Here is a 22,804-nt window from a genome sequence, read left to right on the forward strand (position 1 = left end):
TCCAGAGGACAACCCAAAGATAATCAGAATCATGAGGACAAGTTGAGAGAATTTGGGCTGTTCAGTGTAGAGAAAAGAAGGACCTAGGGATACTTCATATGAGCTTTCCAGTACACATAGGGGCCTGCAAGAAAGCTGGAAAGAGACTTCTTGTGAAGACATTTTGTGATAGAACAAGGGATAATGGCTCTAAACTAAAAGAGCGTAAATTTATATGGAATGTAAGAAATAAATTATTTAGTGTGAGGGTAATGAGACAGACTTGGAACTTTCCCAGAGAAGCTGTTGATGCCCCATCCTGGGAATGATCAAGACCAAATAGGATGGTGCCTTGATTGGAAGGTGTCCCTGCCCATAGCAAGGGATTGGAAACAAGATGTTTTGACACAGACCATTCTATAATCCTATGATCATGTTGGTTTTTTACTTCTTAGCTGTCAACAGGGAGAAAAGCACCTTCAATCACATGCCAGTCTCTCCTTCTAACTGGTGCTTTTCGAGCTCTTTCTGAGGGAAAAGAATACAGCACTGTGCTCTTTTGTCTCACTGGGCTGATCGAGTTTCAATGACAAATTTACAAGTATTCAGGAACTCACAAGCAATTTCTCTTCTAAATTACACTAGAATTCCATATACCCCTTGAAAAGAGCAAATTTACTTCTGATGAGGCCACACTAAAAACCTATCAAACATAAAGAAAATTGTTTGCAAATGCAGTGGAAAATAATTATTGGTTTTTCCAAGGTTCTAATAATTCAATGAGTTAATAGTTTATGATGTAGAAAATAAATTTATAAGACTTAGATACACTTAGGTGTCAGAATTTGAATTTTTTTTTTTTTGGCAGAGGAATAGCAAAACACAAATAAAGCTATGCCAGTTTTGCTAAACAAAAATACAGAAATAATTAATCTGAATGTACATCTGTCTCTCAGTAGCTATTTCAGATGAAAGCATATAGATTTTTGTATTCTTTTAACATGCTTTGTACATCTTAGGGATTCTACATTCCTTGCCCAAAGCATGAGCTTTGCTGAGGTTCAGTAAGCCTTATAGGGATTTATAACTCCCATACAAAATGTAGTTTCACCCCGAAAAATATCAGCTGCAAAAGTAAGAGAATTTTAAAATAGGAAAAGACCTGACCAAAGAGCAACGTCATTCAAGAGATTGTCCAGCTCAGAGAGCAAAATTTATTCCTTATTGTTTTCATTTTGAATAATGTGTCTTGCACAACTTGGAAAAGCTCAAATTATAAATTACCACAAAACCTGAAAACTATTACATTAGAATTGGTCCCAGAATTTCTGTTTAGATGGTCTTTGCTCTGTAGAGTTTGTTTGCAAGCAGTGTTCCTATATGGGCCATCATATAATCAGAGACTGTAGGATTAATGTCTCTAGAAAAAGTTGATGGATTTTGAATGTCAGTAAACCTAGATAGCTTATAAATGATGCATGGGATTAATAACAACAATGTAATTTTTCCAACAAGAAAAATTTCTTCTGGTTAAGTAGATTTCCTTTCTTTAAGCTCAAAAAGAAAGATGTGGAGTTAAAAGCTCCCATGTAACTAGGTGTTTAATAAAAAATATTATAACTATTTTTAATGGCTGTCAGAGTATTATCTCGTCTGTACGTGGCTGTAATCAGTTTAGCTGCTCTTAACTGTAAGTTAAAATTACTATCTGGTAAGATTTTGATTCACATGGATATTGTGAAGCTCTAGAAAGTACAGTATATGTATATGTATTCCAAGGAAATGAGTTTTTCTGAGCTAGGAGTACATTCAGTCCAGCAGTGGATTTCTGAAAGCACAGCCTAAGAAGACCAACATTTCTGTCCCTTTGTCTCTGTTCCTCCTTGTCTACACAACTCTGTTATAGCGAGGTCGCCATCTTAATTCATTGTCCCATTGTCCCACTTTTGCAGACAAAAGTGATGGCAGAAGACATAACTGCTTCATCAAAGGCAGACATGCTCTGCTCATGTCAATGCACTCACTGAACCGAGCACTGCTCCTGTTCGGTCCTTCAGTGCCACTTTCATTTTTTTTTGAAAAATAACATATTGATTTTATTTTCTTCCAAGAAAAAAATTCTGAGCACAGTAAAATTGTTACCAGAGAACAGAATGATAACTTTTGTCTTTATTGAATGTAATTTTTTTTGCTATTTGAAAAATAGTAGTATCCAAAAGTTGTCAGAAGCTGGCATATTTAAATCTGCAATTGTGAAATTTAGAGGATTTTTAAGATGTTACAGTATCTGAATGTATTTTTAGGCTCTATTTTTAAAATTAATTTTGCATAATGTGTGTCATTTATCTAAGCTTTAAAAAAATTACACATTTTAGCATTAATTGGACTTACCTGGATATAAACTGCATAAGTGCATTCTCTGCAAAGAGAAGGGTAACTTTTTAAATAGTTTTTCTCCCAGGATGTGGATCAATCAGAAAAATGGAGTTGAAGACTAACAGACTAACAATAAGTGATCTTTTACAGGGCTGGTTTACTTGAGAGTAAGCCAGTGAAATATATTCTGATTATTTTGTAAAGAAGACATTATTTTGAGCCAATGAACACATATTGTTTGGCATTACAATGTTCACTTATATCATGTCTGAAATTTTGACTGTTTACAGACAAGTTACAGTGTGAATTTTCACTGCATTAAATTAATCACATTGATTTATCAGCTAAAAAAAAAAAGATTAATTGGTTTTATGCAGCATTGCATCATTTATTGTGGTTGCTGTTAAAAATAGATAACCAGAGGCTAACAGATGTTAATGGTCTCTTTCACTATTAAAAAAAAAATCAATGTTTCTTGGATATGGAATATATTATTACATTATTTTTCTTAAAAGTGTTTGATTACTGCATTCACCAAATATCTCTGTTTTACCAGCTTTTGAAATTTCATACCAAATTTGGTAAATATTTTCTGTGCAAACTATTTTGGACTCCAAGAAAGGTGAAAATTGGACATGTTACTATTTGTCTTTCAGTAAGAGAAACAGGAAAACACTTTGTTGGGGTTTTTTTGGTTTTGTTTTTGCTTTTTTGTTGTTGTTTTCTTTTTGTTGCCTTTTTTAGTATTATTTTACATATAACTGTGTATCTTTAAGGGCTGCATAATCTAAATTACCTTTCAACAGCTTTCATATCTGATCTTCAAACTTATTGGAGAATAGTTAGATTTTCACATGCAAGTAATTAAAATTTTAAGCTATTGAGTTATTGATGAATACTGAGCTATTAATCAAGTTAAAAAATTCTACAATCAAGGTTCAGTGCTCTGAAGCACTGTAAAATAATAGTATTTTTGTTCAGTGATGCAAGTAGCCACAATTAAGCAGTTCAGTTGACAAATGAGATAGTTCACTTTATTTTGCACTTAATTGAATTGTACATGCCTGGGCACCATTGTTTCTTTCCCTTTTGGTTTCTAGCCATTTAAACATATACATTTATTACAGAGAGAGCAATTAAGTTGGCCATTAGCTCTAGAAATGCAGACACCAAGAGTCAAAATGTTGTGTAGGGTAAAAATCATTATTATCCCTCCTGAAAAAAGTTCTTAATTTTCTTAGCAAACAGTCTGAGAAACATTTAGGATTCTGCTACTACCTTAAAATAAATGTGAAATGGAGAAAAAAACCCTTGTAGGATGTTGATATAAAGCCACTTTTACCAAAGAGAAAAATATAGACATGGTTTCTTGGCATTTTATTTTATTTAGCATTTCAGCAGACCACATTGCTGTCCTGTATCCTTTTTTTTTCCCTGTGTTTGAAGCCTGCTTATTATGATTCTGAATTTGTAACATGTCAGTTTTGTGTGTTTGTTATACTTAACAAGATGTGTTGTTGAAAACCTGAGTTCTGCGTTTCCTTTCAATATCCCCAGAACAGGTATTTTCAATCTGGATGGGAGAAAAAATGATGATAAAATGTAAAGATTTTCTACTGAAATAAGAAAACAGAAAGATAATTGCAATATATTGGTCATTTTTTCCAGGTCTCTTATTGAAATAGGTGATCTCTAAAAACCTCCAAAGCGATATGAGGAGTTTAATTGTTAATAGCTATGGAGTACAGATAGGATGTACACATAACCGTCAGACACACATTTGTGAGTAAGACTGTAGCTTATATCAACAGATGGAGGATTTCATTAATCACTCAGCTCCAATGTGTGTGGATCTTTTTGACTAAGGAGCACAGTATCAAGTTTGAGAGAACTAAGGCAGGCAGATGTGCAGCGTAGGCTCACTAGTTTGCTGATTTATGGTTTTTGGGTCCCAGAGACTCTCATTTAATTCCTGCCCAAGAATTTCACATTGTTAAAGATGTTGTGAAGTTTTGGGTTTGTATTTTGCAAGAAAGACCCAGAGAAGTGTACCCAGGGTTCTCTTTGGAAATTACTGGGAAGATCAGGAGCCCCCTCCCACGCGACTTCCCGCTCATGCCAACAGAAAGCACAGATGTCATACTGTTTCTCTTTCCCACTGCAGGCCCTACCAGTGTGGTCACTGCTCCCAGTCTTTCTCCCAGCCCTCGGAGCTGAGGAACCACGTCGTGACGCACTCCAGTGACAGACCTTTCAAGTGCGGCTACTGTGGGCGTGCCTTTGCTGGTGCCACAACACTCAACAATCACATCCGGACACACACTGGGGAAAAGCCCTTCAAGTAAGTACTTGAAGCCAGCAGCTTTTGCCAGCGAGATTAGGGAGGGAAATGCATTGCTGCTGCTCAATAGCATCGCCAGCACTTGGCAGAGGTTCCCATGAGGTAAAACAGCTAGTGGTGCTGTTAAAATTAGAATTTATATGAGTTTGATTTTGAGTTTCTTGAAAGCCTTGCACAATTTTCTGTTATCTAATGATACTTTGATTTTTTTAATTAAGTGGCAAGCTGCTTCCAGAGAACTACAGCTGAAAATATGATCAAGACTGAGACAGGCCATGCTGTAAGAACATTAATATGATTCTTTGATGTCTATATGCTGAGGTAGATGGAGCTTCACTTAAAAGCTAATTTGGCTGTAGCTATATATGGGGGAAAATATGCACCTTTTTTAGTCTAATTGGATAGAAAATGTAACTCTGACTTATGGCATAAGTTTTCAAAGATCATAGTAATAAACTGAAAGTGTTCAGATGTCTGAGGTATAAGAAAAAAATGTCACCTAATAATGATGATTTTACGTTAAACAGACTTCATTAATTTCTGAAGTTTTCAAATACTGATATTAAAGCTAAGTACATACCTGTCTCAGAAATCTTCCAGCAGTGCTCATGTCCAGCAATAGTACAGCTGATGCAGGTTTATTTTACCTTCTGTGGTGCAAGACTGCCTACAAACCAGGAAGTATTCTCCAAAGCAGAAGAAATATATCCCATACTTGTGTCTGTGTCTTGGCTGAACTGTCACACTCAGAGTGTATGTGTTTATATGTAGTCACTGGAGAAATTCCACCTAATGTATTGATACCACTTCTTTTGGAAACTTCCTGGATGTTCCTAGGAGGCAGGGGAATAAGGAGGTTTGTGTATCTCTCAGTTCTCCAAGTACTATTGGTTCTCTTTCTACTTTTCTCTGTTGGTCTTTTTTATTCTATTTTTTCCAGACTGTGCTTTCAATCTGGTTAATACAAAAAAGCTCCGTCGTAGGGCCTGTCAGATTAATAACAAGCCTGACAGAGATACTGGTGAACACATTTTGGCTCCATAAAAGATTGGAAGGAAGCATGGCCTCCATACATGTCTTTGCTGGGGGCAAGGGGGCAGAGCCAGGAATATGTGCTGCATATCCAGCACAGAAGAACTCACATAGCAGAAACCATGGTTAGGATATCATGAAACATCTCAGAATATCTCAGTATCAACTCAGAACATCTAAGTATCAATATCTCTTGAGCAAGTCTGTTGAATGCTCAGAGCCCACAGATAGTGAGCCAAAAATGGTGTGTGCAATCAGATTGATTTTACCTAGTTGCTGTGTAAATAGATTGTAGTAATTAATGGAAGAGGTTTCCAGGTCAAAATGGAAAATGGATTTTGTTTAATGTTAAGGTGTTACTTATGTGTAACCTTGTTGACTCCACTTAATTTTTTTCCTTAACATACTCTTTTTGTCATGTTTCCAATAGATCTTCTATTGTGCCCCATTTAGAGTAATTATTTTTTCCTTTTGGTTTACTAATTTTTTTACCCTTTTCCAAAATGGACTTGATTACAGCGCGATTTCATTTGTGAAGAGCTTAATGTATGTAATTCAACAAACAAGAGGTTTGGGATTTGTTTTTGTTTTGTCTTGTTTTGTTTTGTTTTTCTGGGTTTTTTTGGGTTTTGGTGTGGGTTTTTTTTTGTTATGTTTTTCCCTGTTCATGTGGAAGCATTTAAGTATTCCAGGATGTATCTGACTATTCTTTAAGTTGCAGGACAGAGCAACAAAAAAAAAGTGTATAGTTTGTACTGGTTCCTTAAGATGTATGGCATAATTTCAATTGTGCAAGGTATTTCTTTAGTTTCTTCCTCAGGCACAAGAAAGAGTAGTACCATTTTCTCTCTGGAAGGCTTGTTGAAGTATTTGCCTAAGCTGACTAGTAATTTCATGTGAAGCTAAAACTGGAGCTACAGATCTTCCTATTGTTGCTAGTCAGATAAGAGGATACACAGGCCTTGATCCTGTAAGCTGTTCAAAAGGATAGATTTGTCCCTCATGCAGGAATACTTGCATTTGAGAGAGGAGGGGCAGAAAACTTATCTAGAAATCAATCTATTATCTCTGCTGGAGAAAAAAAAGAAAGAGCTGCAGCTCATCTGCATGTCTCATCAGTGTTTGGATCCTCCTTTGGAAAAGGGTTGCAAAGATCCGGTATTAAGACAGTTTAGAAAAAAGCCCTCAACAAATTCTATTAAGCAAGAACCATACATAGAACAAACAAAATTTCTGTCTCTTGATCATGCAACTTAGGTTTAAAATATTTGTTTGTGAAAGAATTTTGAGGGTACACTTACATAGAAAATAAAACCAAAACATAAAAGCCCAGTGAAATAGTATTTCTGTACCTCAGAGAAGTTTGCATTTGTGGTGTTGTACACACTTCTTTTAACTAATATTTTTAATATTAGAAAGAATTGCCACACATGAAGAGTGATAAATTAAATTCCAGCTAAGTTGTTTTAAAAATAAAAGGTATAATTTTGAAGGTGCTTCTGCTGTGAATGCAATCTCATGATTTCTAATGCAGTAGGGCAGCTTTCTGGTATACAGAAAATTTAGTCAGCATGGATTAAGTCAGCAATGTTAAACACTAAGTATGTTTGTGTGCATATTATTTCCAGAAGCTGGTTTTTAAATGGTGGACATTGGTGAATGACAGTATTTTAAAAAATATTTCAGATTAATGTTTTGTAAGGCAATGTTTTGGTTAAAAACCTTTTTTTGTGAGAGGGCATTTTCTTTGTAGGTCCTAGGTAGATTTGGATGTATGGTGGAAGACTTTTCTATTTTCTTTTCATTAAGATAGCAATGCTAAGTGTGGTTATCTGTAGTCAAAGCTTCAGCTGAATTTGACTTTTCATGTCATCACAAGCTATCAAGCCAGCCCCACCACTGTAAAGTTTTTGTATATTCTTATCTTACTGAAGTCTCCACTACGGCTGCTAGTTTGGGAACAAAGATCTGAAGTAAATTAAAATGCAGGAGAAAAATGAAAATTATTTGTCAGCTCTGTTCTCTTAATTTTTTCTCACCCCCTCCCTGCTTCCATTTCAGTAAAATTAAAAAATAGTGAGGGGATTTGCCTACAAAATCAGGGTTATTTAAAGATCTAATATTTAGGAGTCAATCCAAAATAATTAAAAGGAAAGATCCTTTCAGCCTGCAACAGCTCACAATTTTTACATTGTTTCTTACTGAAATTCAAAACTGGGGAACATTCATTTTAGGTTGAATATGTACTTTGTACCTGCAGTGACATCTCAGAGTTGTCAAGAGGGATTCTCTTTGGTTCATAGTTTTTCTTGGATTTTTGATACTCTTCTAAAGAAGTTTAAAATGTAGTGTTAAATGTACTTGTTGAATGAAATCTTAAAATATTTCTTTTAGCGTATCAAATTAATGTCTTTTTCTCTAAAATAGACCCTCAGCATTTTCTCCACCCAAAGCCTTTCACAGAGGTTGACACAAATGTGCAAATTAAACCAGCCCTCACTGTCAATGTTTTGAAAGCACTGTGAAGCAAACAAGCTGACCAGTAACAATGAGGGCTATCTAAATAAAACCAGAAACCCCAGTACTGCAGAAATATCCCAAAACTACTGGTGCAATTTATGAGCTTAAGAACAATTCTGTTTACCCACTCCACACAAGCAAATCATACCAAGAAGCCTTGTGGCAGAGTGAAGCCTTGAGGCTGAGGAGGTTGAATGCTATAGTACATTGTTCCTTACAATTACAGTGTACACATACATTGTAAAAGAAGGCAATATGGATCCTGTTTTCACTGATGGTACCTAATTGTGCGAGGACTTTGGAATTGTTTTGGACCTATATGCATCTGGGGCTGTTTAAAATCCATTCAAATGCCATCAGATGACCCTAAGCGGAAATTAAGTTGTTTCTCAGTTAATAAGTGTCATTATTGCCAATACATCTACAGTGCAGGCTTAGCCAAAATTTGATATGTCTAGCATTCAGGCTTGGGCTCAGCCCCATGGTTTTGGTGTGTGGTCACATGAGATATGGATTCTTTTTCCTTTTTGACAAGTTTGACTACCGTTCGACTTTCTAACACAACACTAAACATGTATGGGTTACAGTACAGGAACATGCACGCAAAAACACACACATGCTTACCAATCTCATGGACAGAGCTTATGGGAGTGGTTATTCTGCTATGATGAGCTGGGAAAGAATGGTTAGTAGAGGGAGAGAATGCACAGAGTACATCACAATCCAGAAGAAAAATATTCCTGCTCTTCTTCCCATTCCTACCTACTGTGAGACAGTAATGCTGACTGCTGTGACACTATTATCTTTGCCTTTTCTATCAGTTTGTATCCAGCAACAACTTCTCTGGTCCACACTGAAAAGGGGAATCAGGAGCCTTATACACATCTCTGCCCATAAGCCAGGTACTTATATATCCAAAACTATGGTCCTGAAAGCACCACCCACATAATTTGGAGGTACCTAGAAAATCCCAGGCAGCTTGGATAATATCTGAAAGTTATCCAGGTACAAGAGAAAGACAGGGGAATTAAGTGCCTTGTCAGAGGCTTTATTCTGACTTTTACCCAAGGGCTGTGCAAGTGCAGACATCACAGTTTGACTAGCAGCAACACTTGGCACTCACAACCTTCCTGTTAATAAAGGGTTGCATTGAGAGATTTATTCTTTTTCTGTTCTCTTTTTAGCATCCTTCTTTCCTCTGCCTTGATGTTAGTGTATCAGGCTGTAGCAGGAAAGGTAGAGCACTTCTACAACAGAGGAATCTTGCGGTTAAGGGATGGGAAGTTGTATTTTAAAGAAATATGGTAAGCCTTGCTCTGAATTTTCACTAGCAATGCAAGGAGCTGAGTAAATGCATGCCCAATTCTAGCCCACAGACAAGCTCCAAAAAGGGTAAGGAGGCCTGCCACGGCAAATTATTTTAGTGGGTAACACTGTCTCTCGATCACTCTATAGCCTAAGTCACTAATTGTTCCTAGGCATCCTGTTAACCTGTATTTAATTTATTTGGCCAGGCTCTTGAAATCAGGGCTTGCCACACCTGATTTTATAGGTTATGTTGCAACTGTATCCCTTACAGCTTAGGTAGGCAAGGATCCAAGCCCCCTATTACTCATCAAGCAAAGTACTTGTCTTTGTAGACATCAAAATAACCAAACTATCAAGTTCAAGTAGACAGTAATATCTCATACAGACCAAGTTAACTCCCCAGGCTTAAAATTGATTATAATGCCTCTGTGATAGATATATATGTATGTATATAAAAATAATACAATAATTTGCAAGTTTGTCAGGCAATGAAAGGTAGTATATTTTGACACACTAATCCAGTAAGTAATCAGTTTTCTAATAAACAATCAGCAGTGCACTAACGTGTCATCAGCACTTCAGGAGCTCTGGAGAGTGGATGATCTGCACATGGACGTTAATGAATACCCCAAAAATCATTAAGTAATCAATACTTCTGAGTTATTTTCATTGAGCTGATAGGTCTGATACATTAAAGCTGACATTTTACATTTGTCAAGATCACAGTGCAGTTTTTAACAGTGGCATAGGATGCTAAAAATATTCTATGAAAGACAATCAAGGAAATACAACTTAAAAGTGTTGACATTTTAGATTGGTACAGTAACCTGGATGAATGACTCCGTAATGTCTGTGCTAAATAGTCCTGAAGCAGAAATTTATCACCAAAAATTATTAATATGAAGAATATCCACAATTACACATCTGTGTAAATATCTTCTTTTTTTAATAAGCAGATCACTGACAGTTCACTTTCTATCATTCACATCAGTGAAGAGAGAAAGATTAAAATGAATTAACTTAGCCCATTGTTTTTCTCACTTCTCATTTGAAGATGAAGGATTCATTGCAGTGATGCTTTTATGAAAATCTTTTTTGGAGATAAAAAATTCACATGGTACCATTAAACTGAAGATGGGTTTTGTAGCAAGCACCATACAAGAAGGATGTGCTCCATCCATGTTTGTGACTCCTCAAACCCCTCTCTAGTGTTTAGAATGCAAATCAAGAAGGCAGCGTTTGGGAGATTACATACAGTAGTTTGTCTTTAAGAGCAAGGATAAGGGATTAATTCCAAAGCAAGAATAGCCTCTATTCTGTCCTCTCCAAAATTCAATGGCTTTGTTCATTCATTCACACGGTATTTTTCTTGCAGATTTCTCTGTGAGAGAACAGGGTAGAAAGGGAAACAATATAAAAGCAAAGCAATACTGATGGCTGCTATGAGTTCTTGCTCAACCCACAAATATCTCAAATAGTGTAGATGTTTGCAGATAATTAAGCAACCACTCTCTCTATGTGCCTTTTAAAAATGAATCCTACTACATAATCAGATCAGATAAACAAAGAGTTTTCTCTTGTTCTAGGTCTGAACAATTACTGCTTTGTGATTTCTCATCCTCCAATAGCAGTTGTAGATTTTAAAAAACAGAAGGTGAAATTCTATTTGTCATCAATTTCTCTTAGGGGATACAGAACAGAAAACTGCAGCAAGCTGCCTCTTTGATGGCTCACTCCTGAAAATCTCTTTTTGTTCTTTATCTATTTGAACTGACAGTGATCAGAGCTATAGCAGGACAGGCCTCTCTGGAGAAATCACCTTCCCCCTGTCTATTGACAGATTCCTCTGTTCTGAATCAGACAGGCCTTGTCCCATCATAGGCATAAAGGCCTTGGAAGTAGCCACCAATTAAACCTCTTGAGCCAGTAAAATCTGAAGGCACTTTTGAGTGTCTGTTCTGATTAGGCAGGATGAGACAAAGCCCATCACCCCCCCTGCAGAGCAGCTCCCTGGTCTCAATTTTCTCTCTTGCCTTCACCAGGTGCGAGAGGTGTGAGAGGAGCTTCACACAAGCCACCCAGCTGAGTCGACACCAGAGGATGCCCAATGAGTGCAAGCCAATAACAGAGAGCACAGAATCAATTGAAGTGGATTAACTGATTGACTGGTTGGAATTAAACTGCAAGGAAAGTCATGATTAAATGTCACGGACACTTAAGCAAAACCAAAGATTTCCTCTGAGCAACTTTCAATCAGTCCCAGAAAACCAAAAGCAGTAATAAAATAAGTAAGATATTAAGAGATATTGATCCTGGCATGGAAGTGAGACCAGGAAAGAGATTATTTATTTATGACTAGGGATGAGTCTTATTTCAATTGACAAGTTACTTGGGACTGTTGACATTTCAAGTCCCTTCATGTATTGCTTTAATTCTAAAAGCCTTTATAATTGTTATTTAATGCCAAAGTGAGGAGTCTCAAGGGTTCTTCTGCTCATAGTTATGACTGAGAATGCACATGGACTTGTTTATTGTTGCACCTTTTTTGTAGCATGACCCAAAGGACCCAGATGTAATCTATACATTTGGCTGGGCTGGGCTAAGTTGATCTTGACATGGCTGTAATAGAAATTGCTGTGTGGGATGGAAAGTGATCACAAGCTATACCTGGGTCAATGTCAGCCACATCAGGCCAAAGGGCATTCCATTTCCATAGTCTCATGCCTCACACTGTGTGCACTTTTTCATGCAACTAGTTTGCATTGGTATTGTCATAGATAATCTGGGAAAGAAAAAACAAAAACAAAAACAAAAAGAAAAAATAGTTAAAAAATTATGGAATGTTGTATATCTGCAAATATACATTATACAAAGAAACAAGTAGGAAAACTGTGTTAAACTAATAGAGCTTTCAAATTCATTCTAATAGCTATGAAAGACAGAGGTGGTAAAAAGTATTTTAAACACTAAATATCCCAGTCCATGTGTAAATCATATTACAAGGAGCAGAAAACCGAGAAGATACTTTTTATTTGGTAACTGATTTAATGTCATGTTATTTCTAGGAAAACCAATCAGAAATCCAAGCTATAGTCCATTGATACTTTCAATCTGTTATCTTGATCAAATTGGAAATGCTCCTGTGTTAGATGAAGCTTTCAATACAGTTGGGCTGAGCTTCAAAACAAAAGATAAATTTTAATAGAGATACTTTATCAATTTCTTCTAGGCTTCATAGCATTCACTTCATGGAAATTTGCCTGGTACAGTGAATGAAGCCAAAATATTCGCAACATAAATACAAAACTCAGATATCATGACATTGACATTGTTTGATTTAACAATTTCCATATTGGCTTTTCCCATGCTTTTATCCATTACGTATTTCAATTAATGATTTTGTCTAATCAAATTATGTTTTCATTTCTAGAGACCAGCAGTGTCTGTTTATATATTGATTGTCTCAATGCTAGAGCAGTAGGTTGACAAAAATGTTAAAAAAAGAGAAAAAAAACAGAAAAACCTAAAAGAAAAAAAAAAAAAAGAAAACAAAATTAAGTAAAAGAAAAGAAACAAAATCACAACCACCAAGAAGAAAAACCTAAACAGTCTGAGGTAATGTTTATCATAAGTTAAACCTGCAAAATAAAATTGTGGAGAATATGGGGATTAAAATAAAATAATTCAGTTTTGCACCAAAACTGAAGTGCTGAGTGGCTCATAAGGGCTCAGTTGATTATATTAAATATTTTAAACACATTTATGGGGATGATTTTAAATATGTAGAGAATAAAGTATCCAGTTCTGTAAAGGGCTAGACAGAATCAGCTACAAATTTGACACCAGGTTCAGACCATTTTTGAATTCTGCAAAGAGCTCAATCTGAAAAAGCTTATGGTAAAATTCAAATGCATTTAAAGGGAGTTTAAAAGCTAAGACATCCATACTGCATGATGTTCATTTATTATATTGTAAAAATTACACTGTGGAATCTGGAGTTTCCAAAGCTTTGCAGGGAATTACTTCAGGAGTATTTGTATTTGGCCATTAAAATGTAAAAGACATTGTGGGGGAAAAAAAGATTTTTAAAATAATTGTTCTAGCAAATACCAGATTATCTCATAAAGAAGCTTTATTCCTATGAGTTTTCAGCTCTATTTCTTAGTGAAGAAGTATGGGGAGTGAGCAATTCTGTCACCTGCCTGATTCTATCCTCAAAACTATGAGAAACTCTTATCTACTATATAAATGTGTTTGTTTGTTTGTTTGTTTGTTTGTTTGTTTGTTTGTTTGTTTGTTTTTAGGTTCAAAGAAGCATGGAAAGCTGGGTAGGAAGACTTGCAACTTAAAAGTGACTATTTGAACATTGTTTTGTTCCTAGCAAGGTTAATGAAACAGAAGAAAACAAAATAAAATCCTAAACTTTTCAGACACTCATACCTGGTAGCTCACATTTTCCCTTATTTAAGTGACAATGTAAAGTAACATTCTGGAGCACCAACTTTTTGTTAACTATTTGAATGGTATCTATTGATCATTTCTGCAAGCAAACAAAAAAAGAACAAGAGACCAGAAAATATATAAATGGAGTAAATGGGAAAATGTCATGCTCTGAAAAGCAAATGTGAGCTGTGTTAGATCAGTGAATTGTTGCATTATCTAACCCTGCTCTCATGGTCAGGCATGGGGTGTGTAGCAGTGAAGGGCACTCCACTGCATTTGAATCCTGTAGTGCCACTAGTACCTAAGTAAGTGCTTACAGAAATTGCAAGTTCCCTGCTGACTGCAGGTAGGCTTACTTGTATGTTTTCATTTAAACATGTCTAAATATTCTTCTGAATGGGTGTGAAGTAAAGGTCAACTGTTTCAAGATTGTACTGGATTTTTTTAAAAATGCACTAGAGTAGTATGTCTGCAGAACTTATTTTATTCTCCTTCCAAATAATTCTTTCTAGTGTAAATCACTATGTTGTTCTGTATGCCTAAAGACAACTTCAATTACTGTATTATTTTATACACTGCATTTTCACAACACATTAGTTAGCATACAAAAGCAATACCGTGAAAACCCATGACTTCATAGTGTCATTTTCTTGAGTACCACATTTGGCATTCTGTTACAGTATGGCAAATGTAAAACCAGCGTGAACATAAAATACATTATAGGTTTGGACTAAACAGAATTAATTCAGTTTCTTCCTAAATACTGAGTGAGTTTCAGTTAATATATCAGCAGAACAACTGTGCATTTAGGTCTATTATGCATACAATATGTGTTTGCACACAGTAATCTGAAGCAGTAAGTGTAATACAATTATCTTTAAATATAGTGATTATGTGCCTGCCATTTCAGAATTTCTGAAGCACTTGGCATCTCTGTTTTGTAGTCTGGTAAAAAAATACAAGCTTTTGGGTTTTGATTTTTTTTGTCCAACCCTGAACGTATTGGAAAGTATATTGAAAAATTGTGCCTAGTTCTGATTCTTTTTCAGTGTGGAATTAAATTTTATATGTTCATAGAGTTATACCTTTCAGAAAGACTTTGGGTCCTTTATAAACCTACTTATAGCCCCTAAAGATGATGGTTTTAAATACAGTGTGATTTTCTTCCCAATAAGAAACCTGAATTGGGAATAATATAATAATTACAGTACATTACATACTTTACATACTAGAAATTTACAAGAAATTATGTGTATACCTTTTACTTTTGGTAACATCATTTCTCCTTTAAATTCATCTTTATTTTTTGTATGGTGCCGTTGTGTTATGTGATGCTGTCTTATAGCTGAAAAAATGGTGTGATATCAAACAAATAAAAAGTGAATGTCCAATATGAAGTCCTCATTGCTTTTAAGACTAGTTAAGTTGCTCTCATTTTTTTAGAAATGACAATTAGAATACTATTCTGTTCCATGCAAGTTCTTTCTGTGGATAAGAATATTTCTGTGGATAATAATTTTCTGGGACTCCATGAAATTTTTTTTTTTGTCCTAGATTTTGGAAGTTTTGGCATCATCAAGTCAATCTGAAAAAGCCCATAAATCCACCTATAGATGTAGGGTATGTTGAAGGGGTCCTGTGTTGTAATAAAAATAATAATGACACTGTAATTAGAAAGATCAACAGTTTGCTTGCATTTTTTAAACTTCATAAAATTGCCTCTTTTTTACTGTAAAGGACCAATTAAGTCATGCATGTAGCTGTATTCTTGTGATATCAAATGTAAAGATTACATTGTGTTTAAATGAAAATAACAGGCACACATTTAAAAAGATGAAGAAATGTAAATATATTTGATTAATAAAACATTTCTATTACTGTACCCTAAGCTTTTGTCTTATGCTAATAGTACTCATGGAATTTTGTTTGTATTCTGCAGAAAATCAAATATGCTAGAATGATTGTGCATTGAAGGTAGCCTCAAATAATCAGCATGCCTTGCTGTAGTTATCATCATCAGCTTCCAAAAGGTGCTTGCAGCTTTGGAGTTTCAAACTCTTGCAGTCAGAAGAGAATGAGATCAAGTTTAGATTTCTTGGTAACTGAGTCTCACAACTCCTATAGATGCATTGCTGAGAAAACAATACATTTATGCTCAAGCAATTTCTCAAAGGTATTTTGGAATATTTTTCTATAGGTTATGATGTAAATCATGCCATATTATAACCAGGTTTTTCTATTTTGCCTACTCAAGTGCCAGGCTTTTTTGTGGTTGAATAATTTTCTTTACCTGAATCCTGATTAAAAGGATCACCATCCAGTGGACTCAGACAGAATTTCAAAATTCCAGTTTATGAAGACTCAGAACTCATTAATCAGAAGTTACTCTAAAACCACAGCTAAAACCAATAACCATGCTCCAGTGCAAAGGACCTTCAGTGTCTTTTTCAGCATTATTTTACTGCCATTGTGTGTGTCAAAGAGCAGAATTAGTTCACTAAGTAACCCCTTGTTCCACTTCAAAAAGTATCACTTCAGTGTGTAAAAATATGTCAGTTTCTGTCATTTTTCATGTTATATGACCTTTTACATAAGCACTAGAGCCACCATGATACTGTATTTGAGAAAATACTCAGGTAAATCCGCCAGCAGACTGCCTGCTGATTTGCAAGTAGCAGGGATAGTCAATCATTCAAGGCAAGTTTCTATACATCTGAGGAAAGTTCTTTCTAACAAGAATTGTATTGAGTCATACAACATATGAGATTATATCACCAAACCTGCATAATCTGTCAGGAGCTAGTGATACACAAATGTCTAAAGGGGTTGGTGGGTGGAGGAGTCCTTTGGCTGGTAGTCCAGTCTATGATATAGAAAAGTCATGGGGTCCACCACCTTGAAACTCTTTGGGTGCATGATTTAGAAGGGGTGAGACTCAGGTCTGCTAATATTTTTCTTTTAACTCATTTACTGAACTTTTTTAGCAGCACTGAGGACCAGCAATGTGCTGCTTGCTTAATTTATTTCCAAATGTGTTCACTGAGATCTGGGGAAAAATCAATCTGATATTAAAGTGCAAAAGACCAGGAAAGCTATATAGCATCAGTTTTAATGTTTGGTTTTTGTTGGTTTTTTGTCCAAAAAAAGCAGACACTTGCTCCCAAATAAGTTAACAAGACATCAGCAGTAACCAAGTCACTGCATACATTGCTTAGGTAGCCTGCTTGCCACCAAAAAGCATCTGCCAGTTAAAACAAGTCCAATGACTTCTTAACACCACAAACCCAAGCTACACTTGAACTGATGACTCACAGACATTGATGCTGCACTCTGACCTCCTTGTACTGAGTGTCAATTTCCCCATCCTCAGACTTACTTTTTTTCATACTTGCTAAAAGTCAGTCAACGAAACATTTTGAGAGAGACTTGTCCAGGCTCATGTTCCATGGTTGCAGGGGATCTGACAGCCTTTTGGACTAATCAATATAATGCAGGGTGCTTAATATGCCCAGATGTCTGGTTAAAATAGACACCAACTGTTAGGTCCCTAAAAACTAAATGTGCCACAAGACAGTGCATCAGATGGGGGCTTTATTTTTCTTCTCAGTATTTCCTGATGGCCACCCTGAGGACAATCAGCTAGTCAAGGAACAACCACAGGTAGCTGCTTTGCTCTGAATCTGAATCACTTATGTAGGTGTAAAATAAGGACCACAGATATCTGAACATAGCCACAGGTGATTTCATATCTCCTGTGTAAGGACGTCAGAAAACTAATGGTGTATAAGACCTAGATAACTAAATACAGTTGTAACTGGTCCAAGGATATAGGAAAGGAAGGGGAGCATACAGTCTATCCCAAAATGAATCAGAATCTTCCCACTCAATGAGTCTCATCTTAGATGAAGGCCTTGACAAACCTTAATGTTTTTTAGCTATTTTTGTTACAGGTAACATAACTTCAGAAACATCCACTCTCTTGGAAAAGGATATTAGTGAAGCCTTAGCTGTAGCTGTATCACTAACTTTTTCCCCAATGTTGTCTCCTCCACCAACCACAGCAGATGAATGATACCAATATTTCTCCATGGGTTTAAACTTTTCCCAGTCTTTAGTCTTCTCCCCCCTCCCATCTTGCTTGTTATAATTTTCATCTATTTTTCTTTTTTTTCTGTTTTTTCTTTCTTCTATTTTTCTTTTCCCCTCTGACGTTACTGCATTCAATCATTCTTCTCATCCCTAGAGTTTCTCCAAATAAGTTTGCAAATGACCAGGGAAGGAACTTGTATTTGTTTATATTGGCACAACAAGTCACAGGAATACATTTTTTAATAATCTTTGCCTCAATAGAATGAGTCAAACTACAATAGTCATGCAGAGTTTTCAACCTGGAATTTATTTTTTGTTTAGGAAGCCAAGAACATTTTAGCCAAAAGCACTCACTACAGAGATCAAATAATTCTTCTGGAAGCTATTTAGCTTTTTTCTTTTTTATTAGTCTTATAACAGGACAATCGTTTTTTATGTATTTCTCATGGCATAAAAGTAATTATATATGCAGCAAATGAAAATTTTCATTAGAAAAATACTTTCTATCAAGCAAAAAAAGAGTGCAATAAATGCATACACTAACTGTATTTGTAATGTCTGTATGTTTGCTTGGGTCTTTCTTAATTTTCTCTTTTTTTTTTCTTTAAAATATATAAAGCTAGTTTTTTCTACATATGCATGGAATCCTCAAGAATAGGGATAAGGTATTGCTCTAATAGTAATTGCACCACTTCTTTCTGCACAAAGAGGTCCTGCAGTGGTGTCTGATCAGTCCATGATAACAACATTGTGTAACTCTCATCTCAGTTTTTGGAATAGTTTATGTGACAAAGATGTACATTCCCTGACACAGCTGAAAACAGTATCGGACTTATAATGTCAGTATGTTGAGCTTGTTTTTATTTAAAAGCTAAATATAGGATGATGTCTGCACTTATCTTTTTTGGGAGGTAAGCAGATCTGAGGCATTTAAGGTCTGAGGGAAGTTAAGAACCATATTGTGTCTGCCCTCCATCTTCCTAGTTTTGCTTTGGTCTGTGTCAATAGTAGAACTCCTCAAGAAAGATCTTCCTTCAAGTACACATTATCAGTAAAGATTTTTCAGACTTTAAATTTTTTTTTTCTCTCAGGATTTCTCTCTAGAGAAGTAAAGTGTTTGCTGGCAGTTGGGGAAAAAGGAAAAAAAGAGAGAGGAAAAAGGAAGAGAGAAATATTTTCTGTAAGTTTTAGGGGAAAATAATTTTAAATATCTCTATAAAATGGGCTTATTTGTGGAAGAATCCACTCTTCAAGAGCTCATTTTCATTTAAAAATATTTCAAGAGGCGCTTTCTGTCTAGATCGAATTACTAAAGGAAAAAATTATGAACAATTTTATACTACAGATCATGATACTCTGTAGAGTTCAATGGCTGGTTCTTCTGTGCAAGTTTTTGCATAACATCATTGATTTTAAAATAATTACTTTACTTTTAACTGTGGCTGCAAAAATACTTTTTCTCTATCAGTCTTGCACAGTCATATGACCTTAATTCACCCGAAGTCCTAATGGAGGGAATACATTGTGCACATAATATGTATTAAGGAGTTACACTGTAGATGATAGAAGAATTTTAAGCCATGTGTGGCTTTTCTCTTCCCTCTCCTTTGTTTGCTGGCACCTTCCTAGTTAAGGATTTTTCCATGTTAAATAAGGTTGCTTGTTAGCTCCCTTTCTGCGAACAGCCTAAGCACAAAGGCTCTTTGCCCATAAAATCCCATGGCAGTCCCATGGATACCTCAGCAAGAAGCATGCTTCTAGTATGTGTCTAGATTATCTTCAGATGTAAAAGTTCCCAGATCTGATTCCACCCCAGCAAAGAGCAGTATAGCTTCCTTTATATTATTGGCTTGTTATATAAAACAAGCCTGTGGTAATGATCCAGATGTTGTTTTTGGTTTTGATTTTACCTTGTTTTCTATTGTGATGTTTGCTATCATGGAAATCACACGTTTCAGAAATTGCAGAAGAGAAAGGGCATCTGCATCAATCGTCATTTCTTCGTGCCTCAATTGGGTTTGTAGCCCTCTCACATTTGAATGTGTCATTAACAGCACAAGTAAAATCACAGGAACCAGTACAGATTACCAGGTTGAATTAGGAGATAAGTCTGAATAAAACAGTACAGCGAATATATGTTAATATAGTAAAGACATTAAATATTATTTTTAATTTCTCTTATAGCAAAGCTGAGGTGTCACTATACTGGATTTTTTTTCTAATCCCTGCAGTTTTTACATGTGTAGTAAATTAATTGTCAAAGTACCTTGAATGATGGCTTCATGTAAATTTGTTTTGGAGGGAGGGGAGCTGTTTTTTACAAAATGCTCAACCTATTCAACCTACTTAGTGAGGCTGAGATGATGCAATCTATCCTCAAATCTGTCACAACCATAGCTGTTGTCATTTAAAATAACCAATCCAATCATCCAGCTCTTGATTGTTTGATGTTCTTTCTGGCTTTACACTTTTGATTAAGAGGCTCAGCAAAGAGGTGAAGTTGCAGAATACCAAAGGGTTCCTTGACCTAAAGAACTTGAAGTCAGCAGGTCACTTATAGTGACTGTGATTTATTGAACAATAAACACAGCCTCGCCAAATCTCTTTTCTTTCCTCACTGTTCTATTTTTGCAAGCAGCATATTCTTGTTCAGAGGACAGATGCAGTGAACTTTCAGAAAAATTATTCAGCTTCAATGTAAAGTAAAATGTACCTGTGATTCTGCCTAACCATAATAGTGCATTTTAATAGACTGATCATCAGACATTGAATAAACTAATAATCATAGTCTATGCTACTGAAGAATGCAATTATTCTGTATTAAAACAAAGAAAAACACTAGATCTCATTACATTAAAAATAAAATTTCAAAAACAAATCTGCTCTGGAGACAATCATGTTAAATTTTGGTCAGAGAGTAAAAAACATTTTTTCTTGCATAGATTTTTTGTTTAGGTCTGTGCATAGTACAAAACCAATGATTTGCAATGAGAAAAGAGAAGCATGCCTTTTCAAGATAAAATGTCTTGTGGGATGTTTTTAGGGGGTCTTTAAAAAGAAAATAAAGGAAAGGGAGGAAAAAAGCAATAGGAAAATCCTAATTGCATGCATTGCTTAATTTGTAACAATTTTAAGAGATGGCTTAACTAATCACACATAACAGAAGATCTAGGCTAGATGTAAGACATGATGGTTTTACACTTTTTTGTCTATCATGTTTTTTTTTTTAATAAGTGTCTCTAGTAGCATATAGTCTTGCTGATCTGTGTAACTCATGGATTTCACACTCACCTTGTGTGTGTATAGGTACACATGCAGGCATTCACCCTCATTCTCCCTCTTCCTAATCTTTATTAATTCTTTCTTCTTTAAAGATTCAGAATTTTCAGAAGTGAAAAGAAAATGCAAAGGTAAGGGAATAAAGTGATAAAGATGAGATCTTATAAAAACAAGAAAGAAAATTTCTACCAGGAAATCTTACTGTCTAACTTTAATAACCTTAACCAGAACATGTATAAGTCACACATAAAATTTTCATTAAATTTACTTTTGAGATAAGTGTTTAATTTGTTTCTGGGTTCAAAAAACAGCATTTTGCCTTGCATTAATCTAAGGTAATTTTCCACATTATAGATCATCTGACTGCTCTTACACACAGTAGTACTTGAGACTTTTTGACTATCTTTACCCTGCATTTAAAATTAAATGCACCTTAAAGAAATGAAAAATAACCTTCTTTTAACCAAAACCTTTCCAAATGAGATGTATGACTGCTATTCTACTCCAAGAGATTTCATCCAATATATCTTGCCTTGGAGAGGGCGATTGCACCCGCACTGTTCAGCTGCCCTGCTCTGGGAGCTCTGGAAGCACTCTGTAACCTCTGATCTCTAATAATGTGAAAAGTTGAATAGATTCTTTCCTAAATGTGAAACTTGCAGAGCAATTAAAAGCCTAAGGAGAGGAAGACCACATTTTGTATTCCATCCCAAACTTAACCATTATCAAAAAGGATGTATATATACAGATAAACAAAGAATATCTTTAAATATAAATTGTCTAACAAAGACAATCATGTTTTCAGCAAGAAACTTCAGGGTTAGAAGCTCAGGCTTTGTGTTTCTTTTCTTGCAATGGAGTTTTAAATGAGTATAGCCTGATGTTGAAAGCCAGTAACCCAGGTGCTGGCACCACATTTTGTCCAAGGGATTTTTTTTAAATGTGCCCACACACATCACTATAGATCTGCTGTGTCTGAGAGGAAAGGTACCCAACACCAGTTCTGTGACCAGTTATGTGACATAACTTATGTTTTCAGTGCTCTTCCATGGTACCCTTGTTTTTCCAAATGCTTAAAGCTGCTAGAAGTAAATTATTTCTTTCCACTACAGTTCAAAGTGCCAGAAGGCAGAAGAAATTTGAACACAACTAAGATCAACATTGTGAGTTTACTTGGCCTCCACATCTAGCAACACAGTCATAAATTTCTTAGGCTTTTTATTTGAGAATTTAAAAGGCTTTTTAGAGTCGGCATGTTTTCTATAGCAATGCTTCTCTATACGGCTTATAATGTTGGAAATCCCAAGACTTGCACTGGCATTGTATTTGATCAGAGGGGTCACTGTGTGGCCAACTACTTTCCCACTCAAGTGCTATTCTACTGTTGACCACTGCAATGGTGGCAACACCAAAACACTGAAAGTAACAAGGAATGGT

At 35.6% G+C, this 22,804-nt stretch overlaps 1 protein-coding gene across 4 annotated transcripts in view; it reads left to right on the top strand.

Moving 5' to 3' along the window:
* PRDM6 (PR/SET domain 6) overlaps positions 1 to 22,804 on the top strand; it is a 105,637-nt gene that overhangs the window by 62,838 nt on the left and 19,995 nt on the right. For 2 of the 4 annotated variants that reach the window (XM_021546214.3, XM_085566463.1), the window contains exons 7-8: positions 4,520 to 4,696; positions 11,599 to 13,110. In XM_021546214.3, coding sequence (XP_021401889.1) covers positions 4,520 to 4,696; positions 11,599 to 11,713 — 292 coding nt within the window. In that variant the 3' untranslated portion in view covers positions 11,714 to 13,110. Of the gene's footprint in view, positions 1 to 4,519; positions 4,799 to 4,914; positions 4,977 to 11,598; positions 13,111 to 22,804 lie in introns of those variants that run through there. The other 2 variants (XR_014951193.1, XM_085566464.1) reach the window with 2 other exon arrangements.

The sequence above is a fragment of the Lonchura striata genome, chromosome Z (assembly GCF_050655825.1).
Source record: "Lonchura striata isolate lonStrDom1 chromosome Z, ASM5065582v1, whole genome shotgun sequence".
Lineage (NCBI taxonomy): Eukaryota > Metazoa > Chordata > Aves > Passeriformes > Estrildidae > Lonchura > Lonchura striata.